The sequence below is a fragment of the Callospermophilus lateralis genome, chromosome 5 (genome assembly GCF_048772815.1).
Source record: "Callospermophilus lateralis isolate mCalLat2 chromosome 5, mCalLat2.hap1, whole genome shotgun sequence".
In the NCBI taxonomy this organism is placed as follows: Eukaryota; Metazoa; Chordata; class Mammalia; order Rodentia; family Sciuridae; genus Callospermophilus; species Callospermophilus lateralis.
In genome coordinates, this window is record NC_135309.1 from 104,034,658 (window position 1) to 104,059,241 (window position 24,584).

Here is a 24,584-nt window from a genome sequence, read left to right on the forward strand (position 1 = left end):
GAGCAGATTAGAGACCATTTTACCCAGCCTAGCTTACAAAGAACTGTCTTTCCAGTTCTGATTATTTGTAATCCTATAGCCACAGAAAGAGCATTTAAGAGTGCTGAGAAAGCTTTTTAGTTCTTTTGGTAGTATGGTAACTTGTAAAATTTAAGTATAATTTATATACAGTAACATTTACCCTTTCTGGTGTATAATTTTGTGAGTTTTGACAAATTTTTACAGTGGTATAGACACCAAAAAAACAGGTAAAGAAGAGTTTTCTCACCCTAAAAATTCACTTGTGCTCTTTTGTAGTCACCTCCTCTTCCTACACCCAGCTTATTAGAATCACTGATCTATTTTCTGTCCCTGTGGTTTTTACTTTCTATCTATCTATGGTACTGAGCATTGAACCTAGGGGAACTTTAACACTGAGTTACATCCCTCCCCCATTTTTTTAAATTGTGAAATAAAGTCTCACTAAGTTACTAAGGGTCTCTTTCTTTTAGATTTAATTATTATTTTTCTTGGAGTTGTGCTTTTTTATTGATTCTTTTTAGTTACACATGACGGTAGAATTCATTTTGGTATAATTGTACAAGCATGGAATATATCTTATTCTAGTTAGGACTCAATTCTTATGGACATATATACTGGTGGGATTTACTATGGTATATTCATCTAAGTTTAACAGGAAAATTACTTCAGATTCATTCCACTGTCTTTACTTTTCCAATCTCTCCTCCCTTTCTTTCATTCCCCTTTGTCTAATCTACTGAATATCTGTTCTTTGCCTCTCCCTTCCTATTGAGGTTAGCTTCTACATATCAGTGAAAACATTTGACTTTGGTTTTTTGGGACTGGCTTATTTCACCTAGCATGTTAGTCTCCGGGTTCAGTATTCACTTGCAAATGTTATGAAGTCATTATTTTTTATGACTGAATAATACTCCATTGTTTATATATATATACCACAATTTCTCTATCCATTCATTTGTTGAAGGATACCTGGGTTGGTTCCATAGCTTAACTATTGTGAATTGAGCTGCTATAAACATTAATTTGGCTGTGTCAGTATAGTATGCTGATTTAAAATCCTTTGGATATAAACCAAGGAGTGGGTCAAATGGTGGTTCCATTCCTAATTTTTTGAGGGATCTCCATACTGCTTTCCAGAGTGGTTTGCAGTCCCACCAGCAACATATGCTTGGACTTTTTCTCCCACATCCTCACCAGCATTTATTGTTACTTGTATTCTTGATAATTGCCATTCTGCCTGGAGTAAGATGAAATCTCAGTGTAGTTTTAGTTTGCATTTGTCTAATTGCTATGAATGTTGAACATCTCTTTCATATATTTGTTGACCATTTATATGTTTTTTTCTGAGAAATATCTGTTTAATTTCTTTACCCATTTATTGATTGAGTTATTAATTTTTTTTGGTGTTAAGTTTTCTGAGTTCCTTATATATCCTGGAAATTCATGCTCTGAGGTGCAGGTGGCAAAGATTGTCTCTGATTGTGTAAGCTCTCTCTTTGACTTTCTTATTATTTCCTTTGCTGTGAAGAAGCTTTTTAGTTTGATGCCATCCCATTTATCAATTATTGATTTTTACTTAATTACACTTTAGGAGTCTTGTGAAGGAAGTCAGTTCCTTAGTCGATACATTGGAGTGTTGGGCCTACATTTTCTTCTAGTATGTGCAGCATTTGTAGTCTAATTTTTAGGTCTTTGATGCACTTTGAGTTTTGTGCAGGATGAGAGATAGGCGTTAAATTTCATTCTACTACATACAGATTTCCAGTTTTCCAGTGCCCTTTGTTGAAGAGGCTATCTTTTCTCCCGTGTATTTTTTGGTCCCTTATCTACAATGAGGTAACTGTATTTGTGAGGGTTTTTCTCTGTGTTCTATTCTGTACCATTGGTCTTCTTGCCTATTTTGGTGTCAATACAGTTTTGTTTTTGTTACTATACCTCTGTAATATAATTTAAGGTCTGGAATTGTGATTTCTCCTGCTTCGCTTTTTTCACTGAGAATTGCATTGGCTATTTTGGATCTTTTATTTTTCCAGATGAATTTTAGACTGCTTTTTCTATTTATATGAAGATTGTCATTGGAATTTTCAAAAAATATTTATTTTTTAGTTGTAGTATTTTTAGTTTAGTTGTATTGTGTAGACACAATACCTTTATTTTATTTATTTATTTTCATGTAGTGCTGAGGATTGAACCCAGGGCCTCGCACATGCTAGGCAAGCACTCTATTGCTGAGCCACAACCCCAGCCCATGTCATTGGAATTTTGATGGGAATAGCATTGAACCTGTATAGTGCTTTTGGTGACTTGGCCATTTTGATAATATTAATTCTGCCTATCCAAGTACACAAAAGGTCTTTCCATCTTCTAAGATCTTCCCCTATTTTTTTTTTTTTTTTTTAGCGTTCTGTAATTTTGATTGTAGAGGTCCTTTACCTCTTTTGTTAGATTGATTCCTAATAAGTATTTTTTTTTTTTTTGAGGCTATTATGAATGCAGTGGTTTTCCTAATTTCTTCTTCTTGCTGGGTGTCTTGCTAAGTTGCTGAGACTGGCCTCGTATTTGTGATCCTCCTGCCTCAGCTTCTGGAGTCACTATGTGTGCCACCATACGTGGCAGTTTTACCTTTTACATAATCTCAATAAATGAAATCATACAGTGTGTAGCCCTGTTTTATTTATTTTATTTTTTACTTGTGGCAAAATATACATAGCATTTTCCACCTAACTATTTTTAAGTATATAGTTCAGTAGTATGAAGTACGTATTGTCAGGGGACAGATCTCTAGAACTTTTTTCATTTTGCAAAACCAAAATAGAATACCCATTAAAAAGAACTCCCCAGGCTGGGGTTGTGGCTCAGCAGTAGAATGCTTGCCTAGCATGGGCGAGGCCCTAGGTTCAATCCTCAGTACCACACAAAAAATAAATAAGTTAATTTAAAGATATTGTATCTAACTACAACTAAAAAATAAATATTAAAAATAAAGAACTCCCCATCCTCTCCTTCCCCACCATGGTAACCTCCCTTCCCAAAATTAGAAGAAAAGCTTTTGTTACTGAATCTGATGTCAGCTGTGGGATTTTCATATTTGGTTTTTGTTTTTGTTTTTTTTTTATTTCTTAGTAGTTGTTGGACCTTTATTTTGTTCAGATTTATATGTGGTGCTGAGACTTGAACCCAGTGCCTAACATATGTGAGGCAAGTGTTCTACCACTGAGCCATAACCCCAACCCTCATATTTGGTTTTTATTATGTTTCAATAGTTTCCTTCTATACCTAATTTATTGAGTATTTTTACCGTGGGAGTATGTGGATTTTTGTCAAATACTTTTTTAATGATAATGTGTTTTTTTTCCCTCCTTTTATTCTCTTAATGTGATATATTGTATTGATTTATGTGTTGAACTATCTTTACATTCCAGGATATCTACTCCCTATTCGGCCTTTAGTGGGGTCTTCACCCAGAGGTGCTTTACCACTGATCTACATCCCCAACCCTTTATGTATGTATGTATGTATGTATGTATGTATGTTTTACTTTGAGACAGGGTCTTACTATATTGCTGAGGCTGGCCTCAAACTTGGAATCCTCCTGCCTCAGCCTTCCATGATGCTGGGATTTATTATGTGCTGCCATGCCCATCTTCACTTCATTTTTGTAATGTCTTTCAAAGACAAGTTTTTAATTTATGAAGTCCCTTTTATTAAAAGTTTTAATTGGCTGTGCTTTTGTCATTGTACCTGAAAAATCTTTGCTTAACTCAAATTCACAAACATTTTCTACTAGAAATTTTATAGAAGTTTTATAGTTATATTTAATTTTTGTGTAGGATATGATATGGATTGAGATTTGATTTTCAGATATTTTAATTTCTATGTGTAGATCCATGTTTCTGTCTGGTATCATATTCTTTCATCTGAAGAACTTTCTCTATTATATATTGTGTTTATGCTGGTAAAGAATTCTCTAACCTCTAGTTTGTCTCAAAAACTGTATTTTGCCTTCATTTTGAACAATATTTTCCCTGTGTGTGTAGACTTCTGGTTTGAGAAGTGTTTTCTTTCAGCACTGTCACGACCTGGATTGCCTAATTTGTGATGAGAAGCCTACAATAATTTTTATTTTTGTTCATCTGTTTGTATGTTTGTGTGTGTGTGTGAGAGTGTGTGTGTTTGAATCTATATTTTGATGTCTTTTATTATTTTCTGCCTTTATATCTTAAAATATTTTTTTCTGCTTTTTTATTCTCCTTCTAGTATTGCAATTACACATTTGTTAGGTAGTTTGGTACTGGCCCCCAAGTTTTGGATTCTTTTTTATCCCTTTGCTCTTTGGTCCTCTTATTATGCCTTTGTTTCAGTTTGATTAATTTTTGTTGATACTTTTTCAAGTTCATTGGCTTTTTGTGCAGCTATAACAAATTCACTGAAACTATCAAAGGATTCTTCATCTCTGTTACCATATTCTTTATTTCTAACATTTGACTCTTTGTTATATAGTTTCCATTGCTTTGTTGAAATTCAAAATGTGATCAAGTATGGTGTCCTCCTTTTTCAAAAAAGCCTGTACTATGGCTGTTTTGCTTCCTTGTTTAATCTGTCCAACATTTCTGAGTATGATTCTGTTGGTTCCTGTCTGTCTTGGTAGTGAAAGTTTGTTTTTCTTGCTTTTTGGTACATGTTGTAGTGTTTTTATTGAATACCAAATATTGTATATAGGATAGTAATGGTATATAGTATATATACCATATATATATATGGTATATAGTACAGTAGGCCTCAGTATCCACAGGGGATTGGTGCCAGGCCCCCCTGTGGATACCAAAATCTGTGGATGCTCAAGTCTCTTATATAAAATGACATAGTATTTGCATATATTCTATGTACATCCTCCTGTATACTTTAAATCATTTCTAGATGACTTTATAATACCTAAATCAATGTGTGTGTGATGTAAGTAGTTCCTATTCTGTATTGTTTAGGAAATAATAACAAAAAAGCCTGTTCAGTATATATACATTTTCACCCCAAATATATTCATTCAATCTGTGGTTGGTTGAGTGGGACCTGTGAATATAGAAGGGCAACTATATTTCCTCCTACAAAGGCGTTATGACTTTTCATCTGCTTGGGTGTTAGTATGGGGGTTTAAGTCATTCTACTCAGGGTAGAACTTGTTTTGGATTTTGGTTTTGCTGTGGTTATGAGTATCTATAGCACTAAACACCTCTAGCATTACTTTTTGCCTGTGGTTAGAACAGCACTGATGGAAGGGTTTTTTTTCTTCATTGGTTTCATATATGCTCGTACATCAAAGGAGGTCTGTGTTTACACTCTCTCTTAACCTTCCCCCAAAGGAAAGCTGTTGCAGAGCCAGGCATAGTGACACACACCTATCCCAGCAACTCTGGAGGCTGAGGTGGGAGGATTGCAAGTTTCAAGACCAGCCTCAGCACTTTTAACAAGACCTTCAGCAACTTATCGAAAAATCTATCTCAAAGTAAAAAGGGTTGGGGATATACTGTAGTGGTAAAGCATCCCTGGGTTCAATTCTCAGTATGAGAGAGGGGGTGGAGGAGAGGGAGAGATGGGGGCCTGCTATCATCTTGAGGTAGAGGACAAGGTGAAGTTCTCAATATCTTTATCCACCATTCATCTTGAGGAGGCCCTGTCTGTGCCCTTCGGTTTTGTGCACCAAGAGGATTTCAGTGATCCTCCCAGTAGCAGGTAAATTCAGCCTTGTATATTTGAGGGACTTGATAGGAATTTCCTGCCCCTTTCCCAAAGGTTGGATACCTCCAAATCCAGGGCCATTATGAGCTCCTTACAGAGTTATAAAGTTTTATTTTCTTTGCTTTTAGCTATATAACCTGTGCCCAGAGAAGTGGGAGTGACAGGGATTGGGAGTATCTTCTCCCAGTGGTTTAAGGACAAGTGTTCTGTGGAAAAGAGTCCCTGCCAGGCTTTGTAGCTTTTCTACAGTGATGGCCTCTCCCTTCATACAGGATTATCTCTCTCATCTCCTTTCCTCCATTCTTTCTCTGGAGCTCCCAGTAGAAGTCTGTGGTAAAAGAGTCTTCAAGAGGATGTGAACTCCCATTGAGTGTGTAGCTTCCAGAAGTCCTGGAAATGTTTTTGATAGCTATCTTATTCACAAGAAACATTCCAAGCATGAAATTGTAAAATTACTTTCTTCACACAAGTAGAGAATAAATTATCATTACACTTACCTAGATTTTACCATTAGTGTATAGTATATTTTACTTTACCTTTTCACAGAGTCATACCTTAAACTTGAGCTTCTTTCTTCTTTCTAGTATTTTTAAGAATGAATTTGAAGAATGTGCTAACCTACTTTGAATGTGTTTTTTGATTGTCGGGTCTTTTAAAATAATGGACTTTGTATTATAGTTACCTAGATTGCTCATATTGACTGCTTTTTATTGTATATATAAAAAATATTCCTGGGGCTGAGGTTGTGACTCAGTGGTAGAGCGCTCACCTACCACACACGAGACCCTGGATTCGATCTTCAGCACTACATAAAAATAAATAAATAAATTAAATAAAGGTATTGTGTCCAACTACAACTAAAAATATAAATATTTCTTAAAAATTCTTGAACTGGAAGGTATAGCTCATTGGTAAAATGCATGTCTTCACATGTGCAAGGGCCCTGGGCTTCATCCTCAGCATTGTGCAAAAACAGTATTCTTGCCAATCAGTTATTATTAATTTTTAAGTGACCACAAAAAAGGAAATATTGATCAGAAATACTAACCTTTTCTTGAACAGGTTCATTGTAATCTATTCCCAGAGATAGTGTGTTTTATACATGAAATTCATGTTACCTTACAAACATGCAGGATTAGTTTAGAATGGAAATTTTAAAATTGCCTATGGATTGTACTACTCAAGACTAGTGTGAAATCCCATCCCTAATGTGAGATCTAACATATTTAAGATTTGTGTTACAGAAATGTTACAAAATGTACTATTCCTCATTATTAATTGATTTAATCTTAGTTTGGTTTTGTACTCATTATATACATACTTTCTTTCTTTTTCTTTTTTTTTTTTTTTTTGTACCAGGGATTGAACCCAGGGGTGTGTAATCCCTTAACCACATCCCCAGCCCTTTTTTATATTGTTATTTAGAGACAGGGTCTTGTTAAGTTGCTTAGGCTTCACCAAGTTGCTGAAGCTGGCTTTAAACTCACAATCTTCCTGCCTCAGCCTTCCAAGCCACTGGGATTACAGGCGTGCCCCTTTTACTTTTTCATCTAGTTAGTGTGTCAGCTAATTCTGCACACATTGGCAAGCCCTAGACTGCTGGAAAGTAGAAGGATAGTTAGTAGAACTGGAAAATTTTTGTTGAAGAACTGAATTGACTAAAAAGAAAAATGCAGTCTTATAGACATTCTGGATATAGAAAATTCTAGACAAAAAGTCATAGTAAGTAAAGGGAGAATCTGGGAAGAAGAGACTGTGACAGAAGAGCCAGCTTGACTAGAACAGGACATGTAATCCATATGCTTTGGTCCAGGAAGATGGAGCAAATTAATAGGCTATACAATATGGAGTTTAAAAATATTATTATATGTATTAGTTTGCTTGGGTTGTCCTAACAGACACCACAGATGGAGGGTTTAAACAACAGGAATTTATTTTCTCACAGTTCTGCAGGCTAGAAGTACAGAGATCAAGAGGTTAGTGAGATTATTTCTTCTGCAGCCTCTTTTCTTGATTTGCAAAAGGCTAATCTTCCATTATATGTATCTATGTCCTAATCTCTTCTCTCTTTTTTTTTTGGGGGGGGGGAGGGTTACCATCGATTGAATCCAGGGGCATTCAACCACTGCTCCACATTCCCATCCTTTCTTGTATTTTATTTAGAAACAGGGTCTCAGTGAGTTGCTTGGGGCCTTGCTAAATTGCTGAGGCTGTCTTTGAACTTGCAATGCTCCTGCCTCAGCCTCCTGGGCCACTGGGATTACAGGCATGTGTCTCTGCTCCTGGCTAATTTATCTAGGGACAACAGTTTTACTGGATTAAGCCTACCCTAATGATCGCATTTAACCACGATTAACCATTTTAAAGACCCTATCTCCCCAACAGTCATATGGAGAGGTTCTGGAGCTTAGGACATATAAATCTGGGAGAAGATACAGTTCAATCCTTAACATAGAAAATTGAAAAATTAGGCAAAAATGTAAAGATATTTTGATAACACTGACCAGTAGAACTTTCTGTCATGATCACATGTTCTGTATCTTTGCTGTCCATTATCTATCCACTAATCATGTATGGCTACTGTGCAAGGGAAACTGAGAAGCCAAATTTTAACTTCATTTAATTTTGAGTAATTTAAATTTAAATGGCCATATGTAGCTAGTAGCTAAAATTGAGGAAAATGCCTATTTTGACTAATTTATTTGACATGAATAATTGAAAATCAAATTGAGAGACGAGTCTAAGGTCACACAGACAATTATTGGAATATTTTTTACAAGACTTTCTTAAATACTTAATGGATTTTACTACTATAAACCATAAAATAAAATCTAGAGAATAAAATATTAAAACACCCTCATTTTTGTTCTTTCTCCTGCTATAGACATGTAGTGATCTATCTTACTTCATGTAATTATGTAATTTTGTCATGGATTTTAGAAATAAGTCATGTAATTTTTTCTTTTTAATTTTTAAAGAAGTTTGATATTTGCATGTAGCAAGTGTTTAAATTAGTTCAATAAGATTTCAACTGTCAGATTGAAAAGTCCATTTAAATAATACATAAATAAGGGAAAAACTGGCAGGTGGTTTTTTAGGGGGAAAAAATCTGTAATTCATATAGAGCAAATGAATAGATACATGCTAAATCATTCCACAGAGGAATAATTGGAAGTATTTTCTTTTTGAAGACAGAAATGGGTTGTTATCTTAGCAGCTAAGTTTATTGTTTTATTCTGTTCATGTTTTGAGGAGATTGTCTCACATTGTAAACTTTAAGAACATTTTTAACTTTATTTTGAACTAACTGTAGACAAAAACTCTGCAGAGTCCTCATATACCCTTCATCTAGCTTTCCTTAATGCTAACATTTTACATGACCATAATGTAATTGTCAAACTCAGGAAATTAGCATTGATGCAATACTACTAACTAAACCTCAGTCTTCACCAGTGTCCTTTCTCTGATCTAGGAACCTATCCAGGATCCCACATTAAATTTGTTGTTTATTCTCAATTTCCTCCTTTCTGTTCTTCAATCTTACTTTTCTTTTATTTGCCTTACAGTTTTTGAAGAGTTTTTTAATTTTTCTTTTTAGTTGTAGATGGACATAATACCGTTATTTTATTTATTTATTTATTTATTTATTTATTTATTTATTTATGTGGTGCTGAGAAGCAAACCCAGTGCCTCATACGTGCAAGGCAAGTACTCTGCCACTGAGCCACAATCCCAGCCCAGTTTTTGAAGAGTTATTTTGTAGAATATCCTTAAGTTTGGGTTTATATGATGCTTTCTTATTATTTGACTTAAATTATATGCATTTTTTTCCAGAATACCACAGAAAATGTTCTTGTATCCTTCTCTGTGTATCAGTATCAGGGTTTATGATGCTGCTATTTCTTTTTTCTTTCCTTTTTTTTTTTTTTTTTTTTTTTTTTAGATACAGGAAATTTTATTTATTTTAAACCTCAGAGCCTTTGTTACTAGAGACCTGAGAATTACAACTCATGGGCTATTTTATGTAGATACCTTTATTTCTCATCACAATGGAAATGGATTGGGTAGATGTCCCCATTTTGTTTTTTATTTATTTTTGTGGGTTCTTTTTGGTTATATGTGACAACAGAATATACTACAAAATAAATTATGAAAGCATGGAATATAATTTATTCTAATTCAGTCCCTAGTATTTCCTCTACCCTTCTTTTCCTCCCATTCCCTGGTTCTTTCCTCTGCTCTATTGATCTTTCTACTATTTACTTTACAGTTTTTTTATTAGTGTCTTTATAACAAATCCCACTGTTATGTATAATTATATGCACCAATAAAAGTGGGGGAGAGATGTCAAAAGCATCATCTTGCTAGATAGAGCACATTGACCTTTATAAGTCCCTGTTAAACATTCATTTTTATGTCATTAAAACAAACAGACATCTTGTAGATGTACATGATGGTGAGATTCACTGTGGTATATACATACATATACATAGAAAATTTAGTTCAGATTCATCCTACTGACTTTCCCTATTGTATCCCTCCTTCCTTCCTTTCATTCCCTTTTATCTACTCCTCTGATCTTACTTCTGTTCTCCACTACCCCACACACACTTGTTTTGGAGTAGCTTTTGTATATGAGAGTAAACATTTGACCTTTGACTTTTAGGGACTGGCTTATTTTACTTAGCATGACAGTCTCCAGGTCCATCCACTTACCAGCAAAAGCCATAAAGTAATTCTTCTTTATAACTGATTATTCTTTATAACCATTGTGTATATATATACCACATTCTCTTTATCCATTCATCTGTTGAGGGGCACCTAGGTTAGCTCCATAGCTTAGCTATTGTAAATTGAACTGCTATAAACATTGATGTGATCTGCTATAAATATCGATGTGATTGCATCACTATAGTATGCTGATTTTTTAAATTTGTTTTAATTAGTTATACATGACAGTAGAATGCACTTATATACTTTGATACATAGATGGGATATAATTTCTCATTTTTCTGAGTATACATACTATAGAATCACATTGGTCATACAGTCACATACATACATACAGTAATAATGTCTGTTTCATTCTGCTATTTTTCTTATCCCCACATCCCCTGCCTTCCCCTCCTTTCACTTCCTTCTACCTAATCTAAGGTAATGTTATTTTTTTTTCCTTCTTGATAATTGCCATTCTGCCTGGAGTGAGATGAAATATCAGTGTAGTTTTAATTTGCATTTCTCTAATTGCTAGAAATGTTGAACATTTTTTCATATATTTGTTGACCATTTGTTTTTGTTTGTGTTTTGTTTTGTTTGAGAAGTGTCTGTTAAGTTCCTTTGCCCATTTATTGATTGGGTTATTAATTTTTTTGGTGTTAAGTTTTTAAACTCTTGGTATGTCCTGGATATTAGTGCCCTATCTGAGAAGCTAGTGGCAAAGATTTTTTTCCTATTCTGTAGGTTCTCCATTTACACTCTTGATTATTCCTTTACTGTGAGGAAGATTTTTAATTTGATGTGATTCCACTTATTGATTTTTAATTTTACTTCTTGTGCTTAGAAGTCTTGTTAAGGAAGTCAGTTCCTGAGCCAATATGTTAGAGTGTTGGGCCTACATTTTCTTCTCATATATGCGGGGTTTCTGGTCTAGTTTCTAGATCTTTGATCCACTTTGAGTTGAGTTTTCTACAGGGTGAAAAATAGGGTAATGCTGATATTTCTTAAAACTGGTGATAAGCTTTAGAAATCTTGATGATGGAAGCTGCTTTATTTTTTTTGTTGTTGTTGTTGTTGTTGTATAATACATATTAAAGTTCCTATATCAGTCCATCAAAACATACCCATGATGAAAATGACTTCTCAAACACAAAAATAGTGATTAAAGAAAGCTGTGTCAACAATTACTTAATGGGATGCGGTTAATCGAATTTCACAACAGAAATAAACTCTTCAATAATGAGAAAAGGAAGCAAACTTCTTCTATCAAATGAGGCAGTTCTTTCATCGTTGGAAAGTTAAGAAAGGAATTATCAAGAGAGGAGTCTTCCCAACTAATAGGATTTTCTTTGTAATAGGAAATAGTCTTGGTTGAGATATTTAACTCTAGATAGTAGACTATTAAATAAAGAAAAGGAATTGTTTAGGTTCCCCCACACACAACTTGGTGATACTGGGGCTCGAACCCAGAATACTCCACCGCTGTGTCACATCCCCAATCCTTTTTTATTTTTCAAAATTGATTGGGTTATTGGTTTTGTTTTTTTTGTTTTTTTGTTTTTTTGGGTTTTTTTTTTTTTTTTTGCTGTTAAGCTTTTTAAGCTCTTTGTATATCCTGGATATTAAAATTGATTGGGTTTTACAACAGCGTCTTGCTAAGTTGCTGAGCCTGGCCTCGAATTGGTGATTCTCCTGCCTTAGCCTGCTGAGTTATTGGAATTACAGACATATACCTCTGCATACAGCTGGGAATGGCTTTTGTGTTCTATATGTAACTGGAATTATATCAGAAATTCAGTCATTAGAATCAATACTAGGTCTAGTTTATCATATGAAATCATTTTATTGCAATACCTTTTTATTTTGATATTTTAAAATTCCAAAAGGATATCAATCAAATCTTTAACAATTTCATAAGAAATAGTACATTGCATACCCTAAGCTTTATTGGCATTTAAGCATCCTCATATGTTTAATTAACAAATGAAATTATACTTCAGGCTTTGATGCTCTTTAAAAACATAGAACATCATTAGATTTTGTTTTAAAGTTTGTTTGTTTATTTATTTTTTGAAATAAGTATTTGTATATTCCTCAAAGATGAATGGGGTAGATACTACATCTGTTATAATGAAGGGAATGTAGTTCATATTATGCTCAGTGCATTGGTATGTTTTATATTTCTTCATTTGCAAAGTTTTCTTCATTAGAAATGTGTCAGTGAAGTACTTGTGTTTTTATTGTTTTAGGGTTGTCTTTGCAAACATTATTTAAACTCTAAGCCAAATGCTGTCCCTTCAGAAACGATATGAAGTGTAACAGAATTTTGCTTTTATTTTAGTTCAGCAATCAGCAAACACTGGGAGGCTGAACTGGCTACACTCAAAGGAAATAATGCCAAACTCACTGCAGCCCTGTTGGAGTCCACTGCCAATGTGAAACAATGGAAACAGCAACTTGCTGCATATCAAGAGGAAGCAGAACGTCTGCACAAGCGAGTAAGTTCAGGGCTGCTGTCCATAGGGATTTAGAAATAACAGGTGTCCTTGATCAGAGGAAATGTGCGTGTAGATTCAGCATAGGGACATCTTCTGTGGGTATTCATTCATTGTCAGAACATACATGGGTTGTATTTTGTAGATTTGTTTGGTTTAAAAAATACTTTCCATAGTTTAATGAGAATGAAGATTATCCAAGTTTGGAAGTCATATGAACTGATTGCAAATTGCAGTTTTGCTATGTGACTTTTGGTAAGTTATTTTTTTCTATTAGCTCAGTATTTTTATTAGTAAAATAGGAATGATACTCTATAATTCATGTGAAGGTTAATTAAGATATCTAATTGGCATGTAGTTGCACCAAGTCAAATATATATTTTAGTTGGGCATAGTGGTATATAACTATAGTCTAAGGAGGAGGCTCATCCAGGAGTTTAAAGCCAGCCTAGATAACATAAAAAGACCTATCCCCAAGCAATAGTAAAAAACATATCTTGTACAATTCCTTTGAAAATTAATTGAGATACTTAAGTGACATGTAGTTTCACTCAGTGAGTCGCAATGGATCAGTGAACTACTTTTGTTGTTTTCTTTTTATTGTTGTTTTTCAAGAAAGAACAATTTGAAAAATATAAAAACTGGTCATGTAGAGACTTGAGGCAGAAAAAGAAAATCAGAAATCTCAATATCATTAATATTTGAAATCCAGACAATTACTCACAAAGAATTTTTGTATTCAAGGCATAGAAATGCATATATACTCAACAAGAAACAAATGGCACATTTTCTGTTTTTTAAAAGGGTGCCATATATGCAAGCTCCATAGACAATATGGAATGAGCTTAATAATAGTACAATGTAAGGAGTCTACAGGACTAAAATAACAAGGAAATAAGAAGAAATGGAATAGAGACAAGGAGAGAGAGTTAGAAACCTGAGTAGATGTCATCCTCTCCTATGTATAAACATAAACTTATAAGCAAGGATGTAGAAAGGGAAGATATTTAATGGGTATGTACTTTAGATTTACAAGATGTAAAAGTTCTAGAGATCTGTTTTATAGCAATGTGAATATTCTTAAAACACTGCTGAACTATACACTTTAAAATTATTAAGATGATAAATTTTGGTATGCTTTTGGTATGCATAAATATATATATTTAGTTGTAGTTAGACACAATACCTTTATTTTATTTATTTATTTTTATGTGGTGCTGAGGATTGAACCCAGAGCCTCACACATGCTAGGCAAGTACTCTACCGCTGAGCCACAACCCAGCCCTGGTATGCTTTTTGACACAATAAAAAACTAACTTATAACAATTAGGTTATAGGCAATAAATATTCATTGTCTCCTTATTGTGTAGTCCCTGCCCTTAAAGTTTTTTCGCTTTTGTCAATTGAATATTCAAGAATTTAAGAAAAGAAATAATCTTTTTATTTACCCATGTATTTATAATTTCCAATGATGTTCTTTCCTTTCTATAGATATGAATTTCCATCAAGTATAGTATCCTAGCAGCCTAAGTACCTTTTTTTAGTGATTTTTTTTTTTAACTGCAGGTATACTGGCAACAAATGATATCAGGTTTTATCCAGTCAGATTTTTGTCTTTGACTATAGGTTGCATCTCCCTATTTTTTAACATATATAGTCATTTTTTAGTTATATTGGACAGTATAAATGAAATGTTGCAGAGAAAATAGATTCTGTTATTTTCCTTTGAAGAGCATTGATATTTTTATATCACCAGGCAGTTAAATTACCTGTGGGTTACCTTGAAATTATAGAATAGTGGACTTACCCAATGTTGGTTTACGTCACTTCCTCCCTAATCCAAAGGTAAATCAATTAGTCCTAAGGATTTTTTTTTTTTTTTGTCTACCACATAATCCTTCTAAGGTTTCACTGGAAAAGCTTAAAGTATTTACAGGGCTCTTTAATTTAACAGGACTAGAATTTCAGGCTATCTTTACTGTGGCAAATACCACCACAGTGTATTTCTTTTAGCCTCCCAGCTATTTTCTCATTGTCCTGAGCTCCTTGGATTCTCACCTGTGCATGTTCAATTGTGGGGTCAGTTAAAGACTTGTTGAAAGGCTTTTTGTTTATTTGGATTCTTTCTATCATTAAATTCCCTCAATTTCTAGCTGTTTCCACTATTCTAAGGAATCTCCAAATGTTTATTCTTCCCAAGGAAATCAGGGTACAGTTTTCTGCTTGAGTTCATCCAAGGAATACAGCCAGATGGGCGAGTACCTTCAAGCAAAAAGATGGATGTGTAAATGTAAAATTTACCCAAAATTACTGGTTTCTTTCAGTCATTTGCCCAATTTGGCTACTCATTGGGGCCTTCAAAACAGTTGATTTTTACATTTTGCCTATAGTTTATCATTATTATCTATGGGAAAGTTATTCCAATAAAACCTATTCTGTGGTCAGTACTGGAATTCCACTTAAGGAATTTATTATCTAATCAGAGAGAAACTAATATATATTAAACAGTAAGGAAATAATTTTTATGGTTTGTGAACAGATGCTGTATTTTGTGAACCAGAGGACAGGAGAGCTTTGAAGGGTTAGGCAGGTAGAATTGGCTTTCTGGAGAATATGTGTTGAGTTGAAAATTGACTGGTGAAGTCAGAATGTTGCCAGATGCTGTGGTGCATACCTGTAATCCCAATGGTTTGGGATGCTGAGGCAAGAAGATCAAGTTAGAATGTTTTTCACAAGTAAGAGGACATTCTAGTTAAGTCATCAAGATGGGTGTGAACATGGTTTGTTGTCAGGACAAGCTGACTTGTGTGCTTTTAGTTGGGAGTATGCACTTTGGTCAAAGTAGATGGTTAGATAGGTTGGGACCAGTTTATAGAGTACATGAGAATTTAGATTTGATTTTATAAAAAAGAGTTGAAACCCTTTGAATGAGAGAGTCACACAATGAAAGATGAATCTGATAACAGTTACACAATAGGTAAAAATAGGCAAAGGTTATAATTCAATCCATTGGGCCAGTGCTTTGGTTTAGGCCTTAGGTGATAAGGGTCTCTGTAAGGATATCCACACATGAATAGAAAGGAAGAAAGTGATCTGAGAAGTAGAATAACAAAATGTAAACGGTAATTAGCTATTTGGAAATTCAAGGGAGAGAGATATTTACTGTTTCCTTAATAATCTACAATTTATTGTATTACAGTTAACAAAGGTATTTGAGAACCTGATGTGTATAAAGAGCTGTAATAGGAAATGTGTGCATGCACACATTTGTGTATAGTTACATTTCCATTGATTTCTGTTTATATTGACTGTTTTAGATGGTGTGACTGTTAAGAACATTGCCCTTTTCTGTTCTCTTAAAAAATATCAATGCTCATTAAAAATTATATTGCTCTTTAGGGTTTCAGTAAATTCTGATTGACTAAAGAACTATTCTTTCCCATAACAGACACTATTGACATGAAGTCATTCCTGCATTGCTTGATTTAAGTTGTAACTTAAGCATATCTTTTTCTTTTAGATTCTCTGACATTTTAGAAATGTATTTGAAAAAAAAATTCTCACTTCTGTAAGGGCAGTTTTCAGAACCCATATTTAATTTGAAGGCTACAGATATAGGGCATATGGCCATAATTGATCTTGAATATGTTTTCATAAGAATTTTTAAAATTTTATTTGTTCTTTTGAGTTATACATGACAGTAGAATATATTTTGACTATCACACACACACACATATATATATATAGAGAGAGAGAGAGAAAGAGAGAGAGTATAAATTCCCATTTTTGTGGTTGTACATGATGTGGAGTTACACTGGTCATGTATTCATATATGAACATAGGAAAGTTATGTCCAATTCTTTCTACTGTCTTTCCCATTTCCATCTCTTTCCCCTACTCTGCCCCATCCAATCCAGTGAACCCCTCCCTCCCCTCCCCTCCCATTGTGAGTCATCATCCACATACTAGAGAGAACATTGGGCCTTTGGTTTTTTTGGAATTGGCTTATTTCACTTAGCATGTTAGTCTCCAGTTTTATCGATTTACTGGCAAATGCCATGATTTCATTTTTTTGAGAAGAAATTTTTAAAGAAGACTTTGATTATAAGGATTGTTTATTGTCAGAAATCACCTAAGTTTTTCTAACCTGTATATAGCCAAGCACATAAATAATTGTTTTCTTTATTTTATTTTATTTTTTTCTTATCCTAAACTTATCTTTAAAGAATCTATTCATTGGGGGCTGGGGTTGTGACTCAGCAGTAGAGCACTTGCCTAGTACATGCGAGGCCCTGGATTTGATTCTTAGCACCACATAAAAATAAATAAATAAAATAAAGGTATTAAGTCCAAATACAACTAAAAAATAAATATTTTTTAAAAAGAATCTATTTATTGTATGCTAAGTATCTTAATAGTTCTCAAAATTAGTTTTCATATATTGTTCCAAAATTCATTATCTTCACTTTTCACAGATTTACTGTGTTTTAGCAAGAAATCATTTGAAATTGTCAATTTAATCTGTGTTCTCATTTAAATTTAGGTGACTGAGCTTGAATGTGTTAGTAGCCAAGCAAATGCAGTGCATACCCATAAGACAGAATTAAACCAGACAATACAAGAACTCGAAGAGACATTGAAAGAAAAGGAAGAGGTATTTGCCACCTTTCACTCAACTGTAACCCAGCTAACATATGTGTTCTAAATATTAGAGTCTGTATCAAATTTAAAGACGTTTTATGGACAAAAGTAAGGTGTGGACGTTTTTTCCTCAGGATGAAATTTTTCTTGAGCATTATGAATGAATCTTGATCATTTTCTCCCATTCTTTATGTTGTTATTATAAAGTGTATTGAACTATGATGAAACAGACTGAGGGCGTGTTGGCCCTCTGTATGAGCATTATATTAATACAATCAACTGAAACGTATTAGAGATTAAATAAATTTTTAAAAGCTATTGCTTTCTCTGGGTTTTTGTCAAAAACTTTAATTTTCTAGGAAAGAATTACAACTCAAAGCTAAAAGCAACTTTACAATGGGCTGATTGTTATTTCTAAGCGTTACTGTACCAAAGCTATCAAATCAGACTGGTTGCTTAAGATCATACTGTTCTAGACAACATACATATAAAGATTAATTCTCCCTCTAAAGAAAGTCAGTAAAAAGCAATGCTTTTTAAATTATTGTTTTCTAAGAACTGAGATGATAATTTCTGGGAAAAATAAGGATCTTCCTTTCCTTGACAGTTTAAATGTTGTTGAAGACATTATTCTGCCTTTTCTAGGAAATAGAAAGATTAAAACAAGAAATTGATAATGCCAGAGAACTACAAGAACAGAGGGACTCTCTGACTCAGAAACTACAGGTGAGCTACAATAAAAATTTTAATTTTTTTCCACATAGAGGGCACTAGCCATTCTTTCACATAGTAATGACTTTTTCCCCAAGACTTCAGTTTGTAGATTTCAGTCATTTTTCTTTTCCAGGACTTCTGATTCATGCCAATTTTTGATTTTTCAAAAATTATTCGATAACATTATCAAGTGACCATTTATATGTTCGTAGTAAGTTGTTTGAAATTTTTACTTTTAATATTGAAGATTACTGTGATTTTTTTTTTTAAAGATTGTTGAATGGATTTTATTCATTTTGGGAACTTTGCCTATTCTGTTTACACTGAATTAATGATTTGTGGATAACAACAATAATTGTGCCCTAAAGGAGCACAAGTTGGGTTCTTTTTTCTCTTTTAATTAATTTTATTTCAATTTTCCTGCATAAATAATATGCATCCTGATTCAGATTTACATATATATATATATTGTATATCTGTGGTAGTCAGACACAGTAAGGAAAAATTTTGTAGTCTGCTAAATTTTAAAGTCTCCTTGCCAGCTCCTAACCTGTTTGGTTACCTGCCTCAGAGAAGGTTGGGGCCACATTGAAGTGGAAGTAAATATATTTATAGTGAGGAATTTACATAAGGTGTGATAAGTGGGACTTGAAAGCCCAGGGTTATAAGGAGGACCTCATTATAATAAGAATGGACAACACTTATTGAGTCTTCCTAGGTACCAACACTGTGCCAAGCACTGAAGTTTTGCATTTAATCCATGTAACAGTCAAAATCAGATAAAGAACCTGAGGCTTGGAAAAGTTAATTCATCCTACATATATACAAATGGTGGTAGTTAAATTCTAATGCCTGTGTCCTTGACCACCAAACTCACCAAATAGATTTGTTATATGAAATGAAATATTTTCCTCTGCCCTCCTCACACTGGTTTTCAGCAATATGAGAAAATGAGATTACTTGGTTTTGCTCATCCCTTTAAATCTTATTTCTATATTTTATTTGTTTATATAGAGTAGTGGTTCCCAATTGAGGCAGTTTTGCATCCCAGGGGATATTTAGCTATGGGTGGAGGCAATTTTTATTTTCACAACTAAGGGACTGGTACTGACATCTAGTAAGCAAAGCCAGGGATGCTGCTAAACATAAGATTATATATATGGTTCAGAACATCAGTAGTTCTAAGGTCGAGGAACCCTGATGGAGAATTACAATATAAAGCATGTAATCAGGGCTGGAAGAAAGAGTTTTGGAATTAAGTCTGTTTTTTTCTTTTGGTTATTTTGGGATTTTAGGACTTGTTATGACTGAGTTGTATGCTAAGCAGTTACACACATTCCCTTTAATTCTCACATTAGCATGTGAGGTAACCCCATTTCCAAAGAGAAGACAGCAGTTCAGAGGTGTCAATAACTTGCATCAAGGCACTCTTACTACACTTGTTACTACAGAATAACAAAGCATAGATTTTTTCCCCAAAAAATTCTCTGTTCTTTCTGTATTTAACCACACTTCTTCAAGCAACAAGTACCCAAGCCATCTCTAATGATTATTTTTAACATTTTGTCAGTGTTAATTTTTGTCACATTTATATTGTTTCACTTATGAAAAAAACCCCAGGGATGATTTGTTTATTATCAGCCTTGTATGTTGATTGTTCTAAATGTGTTTCATTGTTTATTGAGCAGTAATTGAATTTTATAGCTGGCACCTGAAGTAGTGAATCAGTTCTTAGCTATTCTTACACTGAATATCAAAAATTATTATCAAAACACAAACTACCTGGAATAGGACAGGGAAATTTTCAGAAAACTTGAAGATAAAAATCTGAAACACCAAGCCATAAGAATAACCTGTATTTTTTTCAAGTTAGAAGAAAATGCTTCCTTTGTAGCCTGGTCGTGTCCCACCTAAACATCTCCTATGTATCCAGAGTTCTAGTCTGTTCATAAGTTCAGTCTAGAAAATTGGGACCATTAAATTCCTTAGATGGTAGAGGAACTCCTGAAATTGCAGTATGTGGAATTTGATTTGGCGGTATGAATATGAATAGTAAGTTACGGCTAAATTAAGAATATTATGGACAGGGGTTGAGGCTCAGTGGCAGAACACTTGCCTGACACATGTGAGGTAATGGTTCTATCCTCAGTACCACATAAAAATAAATAAATAAAATTAAAATATTTTAAAAAAGAGTATTATAATAGTTTTCAAATTTCTAAGCATTTGATATTGGGATATTTCTAAATATCAATGTAATGTGTACTCATTGTAAAAAATTTAGAATAATATACTTAGCAGGGAAAAAAAATCAATCATAATCTCTTCACCCTAAAGCAAAGTACCTGGCATTTCCTTTCCCTATACTTGTTTATAAAATTGTTACTTATTTACATAGCTTTCTTCCAACATTCCTATAGGATGGCAGCTTATGCTATTTCCAATGTTATGCTATAATAAATGATGTCATAATGAATCTTTTACATAAAGATTTGCCTTTCCTTTCTGATGATTTCTTTAAGATGAACTTTTAAAAGAGACTTTCTTGGTGTCCGTGCTTTAAGATGTCTTTTGTTGAGAAATGTATATCTGGAGAAGGCAGAGCACCCAGTGGTTATCAGTCTCTCCTCATCTTTACTATCTCATTGGAAAGGACTACCTTTGTGGGGAGCGGGGTGGTTTTGGTGCTAGGAACTGAACCTACAGTCTTATGCATGGTGCATGCTAGGTAAGTACTCTACCATTGAGCTATTATGCCTCCAGCCATAGCTAACTTTTTTATTATTATTAATTTTTAATTATGAGTAAGAGTAAACAATTTTGCATATGCTTATGGTCATTTATCATCTTTCTGTACCTTGTGGACATCTGAGTACATTTTCACCTTAGAGAATTTGTAGTATTCTTGCCTGGAATTCTAAGTCCCAGATCTTCAAATAGATGACTTTTACTAGTAATTTAGATCTTGGTTCAGATTATAACTTCTCTGACTTGCCAATTTAAGCACTATCCTGCAGATCCTATCCCTTCAGTTTCAGTTTCTTGATAATATCACCATGTTTTATACTTGCTATACCAGTACTTATCACTATCTGAAATGCCTTTTTTGTTTACTTCTACTTTATTTTAAAACTTTTTATTTTGAAATAATTTCAGACTTATGGAAAAATTGCAAGAATAATGCAAAGTTTATTCATAGACCTTTGCTTATAATTCCCCAAATGTTAATTATTTTTGTCATACTTGTTTTATCATTCTGGATCTCTCTTTCTCTCCTTACCTTGTTCCCCACCATATATGTATGTATGATTTCTTTTGAACCATTTTGATTGTAAGTTGAACACTTTTTGGAGGGTGGGGGAGGTATACTGGAGATTTAACCCAGTTGTGCTTTACCATTGAGTGACATCTCTAGCTCTTTTTATTTTTTATTTTGAGACAGGATCTCACTAAGTTGCTTAGAGCCTTGCAGAGTTGCTAGGCTGGCCTTGTACTTGGAGTCCTCCTGCCTCAACCTTTTGAGTTACTGGGATTACAGGCATGTGCCACTGTTCCTGGCCTGAGCACACTCTTACCTCTAAATACTTCAGTATTTTCTAAGAATAAAGATATTCTCATAGATAATCATCAAAAGCAAGAAATTATTTATCTATATACTTTAGTCAAATTCCCATAATTATCCTAATAATCTCTATAACAAATTTTTAAAATTTTAAAAATTGTTTAAATTTTCTGGTTCTGAATTCATTCTAGGATCACATGTTATATTTGGTTGTCATGTTTATTATCTTTGGGTTCAAATGATCCCAGATTTGGCCAGTGGGACACTCTTCAATCTATCATCTGTGTCCTTTCGATATGGCAGTATCATTCTTTGAAGAACTTCATGTTGCGGCACAAGTAGATACTCCCAGCTCTGCAATCCATTTCTCCAAGGAGCCCTCCAAATTCCTTTAGCAAAAATTAGTATTTAGAAGCCAAGATCTGGGCACTGAATGTGCTTACTTTTTAGGTATCATTATTCTAGGCCCTCTTAGTAAACAACTGGAATTACATACATACTACATATCCATTCAGTAGCTGTGTATATGCTTTTTTAAAAAAAGAAAAAACTGAAATTGTCTTTATAACCTCCCATTGTAATTCAATACTATGCAGTTCATTTTAGATTTGACCATTTCCATATTTTTAACTCCGTTCTCCAATACGAGAAATCCGATTACCACTATCTACAATATTATCTATAAAACTTGTTCAACCCTAGAAACCACAGAAGATAGTCTCTGAATTGCTATTTAACACCAGTGTAAAAACAAGACAAAATCTACTAACTAGAAATCAGTGTAATTGTCTTTAGCCTGCATGAAAAGTTAGTTGAGTTAGTTTTTCCATTCCCTCTTCAGTTAGTTGAGTTATTCATTTGTAATAGCTACATTCGTTTATATTATTATATTCTACCTTTCTTGAAGTATATTTGTATTAACTGAATATGTAAAACATTATATGATTCCAAAGTTAGAAGCATTCAAAATGATGTCTTCAGGTATCTTCATCCCCTCCAATCCTATACACTGGTTTCACTCCTATCTTTCTCTCCCCATTCCCATCTACTCACTGTAGGTAACCAATCTCCTTAGTTCCTGGTTTGTCTTTTCTCTGTTTTTTCTTACACAAGCAAACAGATAAATGTGCAAGGTTTATATTTCCCCCTTTGGGGTTACCAAATAGTAATATACTCTATATTACTCTTCTGTACTTCACCCTCCCCCCCCCTTTTTTTTGCCAAAAATATATCCTGGAAAATACTTACAAATTTATAGGGACCTTGTTTATTCTCTTTTATACCTGGATTGTACTTTATTTGAATATGTATGACAGTTATTGAACCACAGTTATGTGAAAACTTACTGGATATTCAGCATTCTGCAAAAATATTAAAATGAATAACATTGTGCATAGATACTTTGTTTTTGTTGGATGTGTATCTTCTGGGTAAATCCTTAGAAGCAAGATTTCTAAGTGAGAATGTAAACACATATGCAGTTTTGTTAAATAAACCAGATTCCCCACCAGAATGGTTTGAACCAATTCCTACTCCTGTAAAGCATGTGAGTGCCTGTGTTTCCACAACCTCACCAGCAAAATGTAGTCTCATGCTTTTAATTTTGGGCAGTGTGTGATAGGTGAGAAATGATAGCTTTAATTTGTTCCCCTGATTGAATGAGATTGAACATCTTTCATAAGCTTAAATAAAATTTCTGGATCTGTTTGTATGTGTGTAAGTTGTCTAGTCATGTCTTTTGTCCTTTTCTCTATAGGGTTATTAGTCATTTTCTCCAAAAATTTCAAGTATGTGTGTGTGTGTGTGTGTGTGTGTGTGTGTGTGTGTGTGTGTATACACACATGTATATGATATTAAACTAGATATTTTTTTCTCTTAGTGTGCCATTATCTTTTGACTTTGCATAAGATGTTGTTTTATGCGAATTTTCATTCTTTTCTTGTATTACTTCTGGCTTATGAAACAGTTAAAAAACTCTTTTTACAACATGTATTTAGAAGTCTATCCATATTCCCCTGTAGTACTTGTATGATTTCATTTTTTATATTTAAGTCTCTGAATATTCTCTTTGGTATAAGATATGAATCTAATTTTTTTCCAAATGTCTGTGCAGTATCATTTCTATTTGTTTAAATTTTCATGTTTTTTCCCAGTGATTTGAAATATTCAGCTTCCTATATATTTTACTCTATTTCTGGACTTTCTGTTCAATTCTCTTGGTCACTTTATCTGTTCAGGCACCAGTACCACAGTGCTTTAGCTATAGAGGTTTCCTGGCCTGTTCTAATATCTAATCAGACTCGTCATTTCTCAGAGCTTTTCTTTTTTTTTTTTTTTTTTTCTTGTTGGTTGTTCAAAACTTTACATAGTTCTTGATATATCATATTTCACACTTTGATTCAAGTGGGTTATGAACTCCCATTTTTACCCCATATACAGAGCTTTTCTTTTTTATTGTTTTTTAAAGTTATTTTGCATATCTTCCCATGTGAACACTAATATTTGTGGTAGTACCTACTAATTTTAGTGTCAATTGAAAAGAATGTAACTTTAAGAGAATTGATACCTTCATAAGGTTTTCATCCTATCCAAGAACAAAGGGTATCATCTTTCAATTTGTTCATATCTACTTTTATGTTTTACAGGTGTGTTTTTGGGTTTTACACATATAGGTTTTAAGTATTTCTAGGTGTTTGTGAGTG

At 33.6% G+C, this 24,584-nt stretch overlaps 1 protein-coding gene across 2 annotated transcripts in view; it reads left to right on the plus strand.

Moving 5' to 3' along the window:
* Homer1 (homer scaffold protein 1) overlaps nt 1-24,584 on the plus strand; it is a 129,628-nt gene that overhangs the window by 93,943 nt on the left and 11,101 nt on the right. For both annotated transcript variants that reach the window (XM_076857087.2, XM_076857088.2), the window contains exons 6-8: nt 12,812-12,968; nt 17,509-17,619; nt 18,252-18,332. In XM_076857087.2, the coding sequence (XP_076713202.1) occupies nt 12,812-12,968; nt 17,509-17,619; nt 18,252-18,332 (349 nt within the window). The remainder of the gene's footprint in view (nt 1-12,811; nt 12,969-17,508; nt 17,620-18,251; nt 18,333-24,584) is intronic.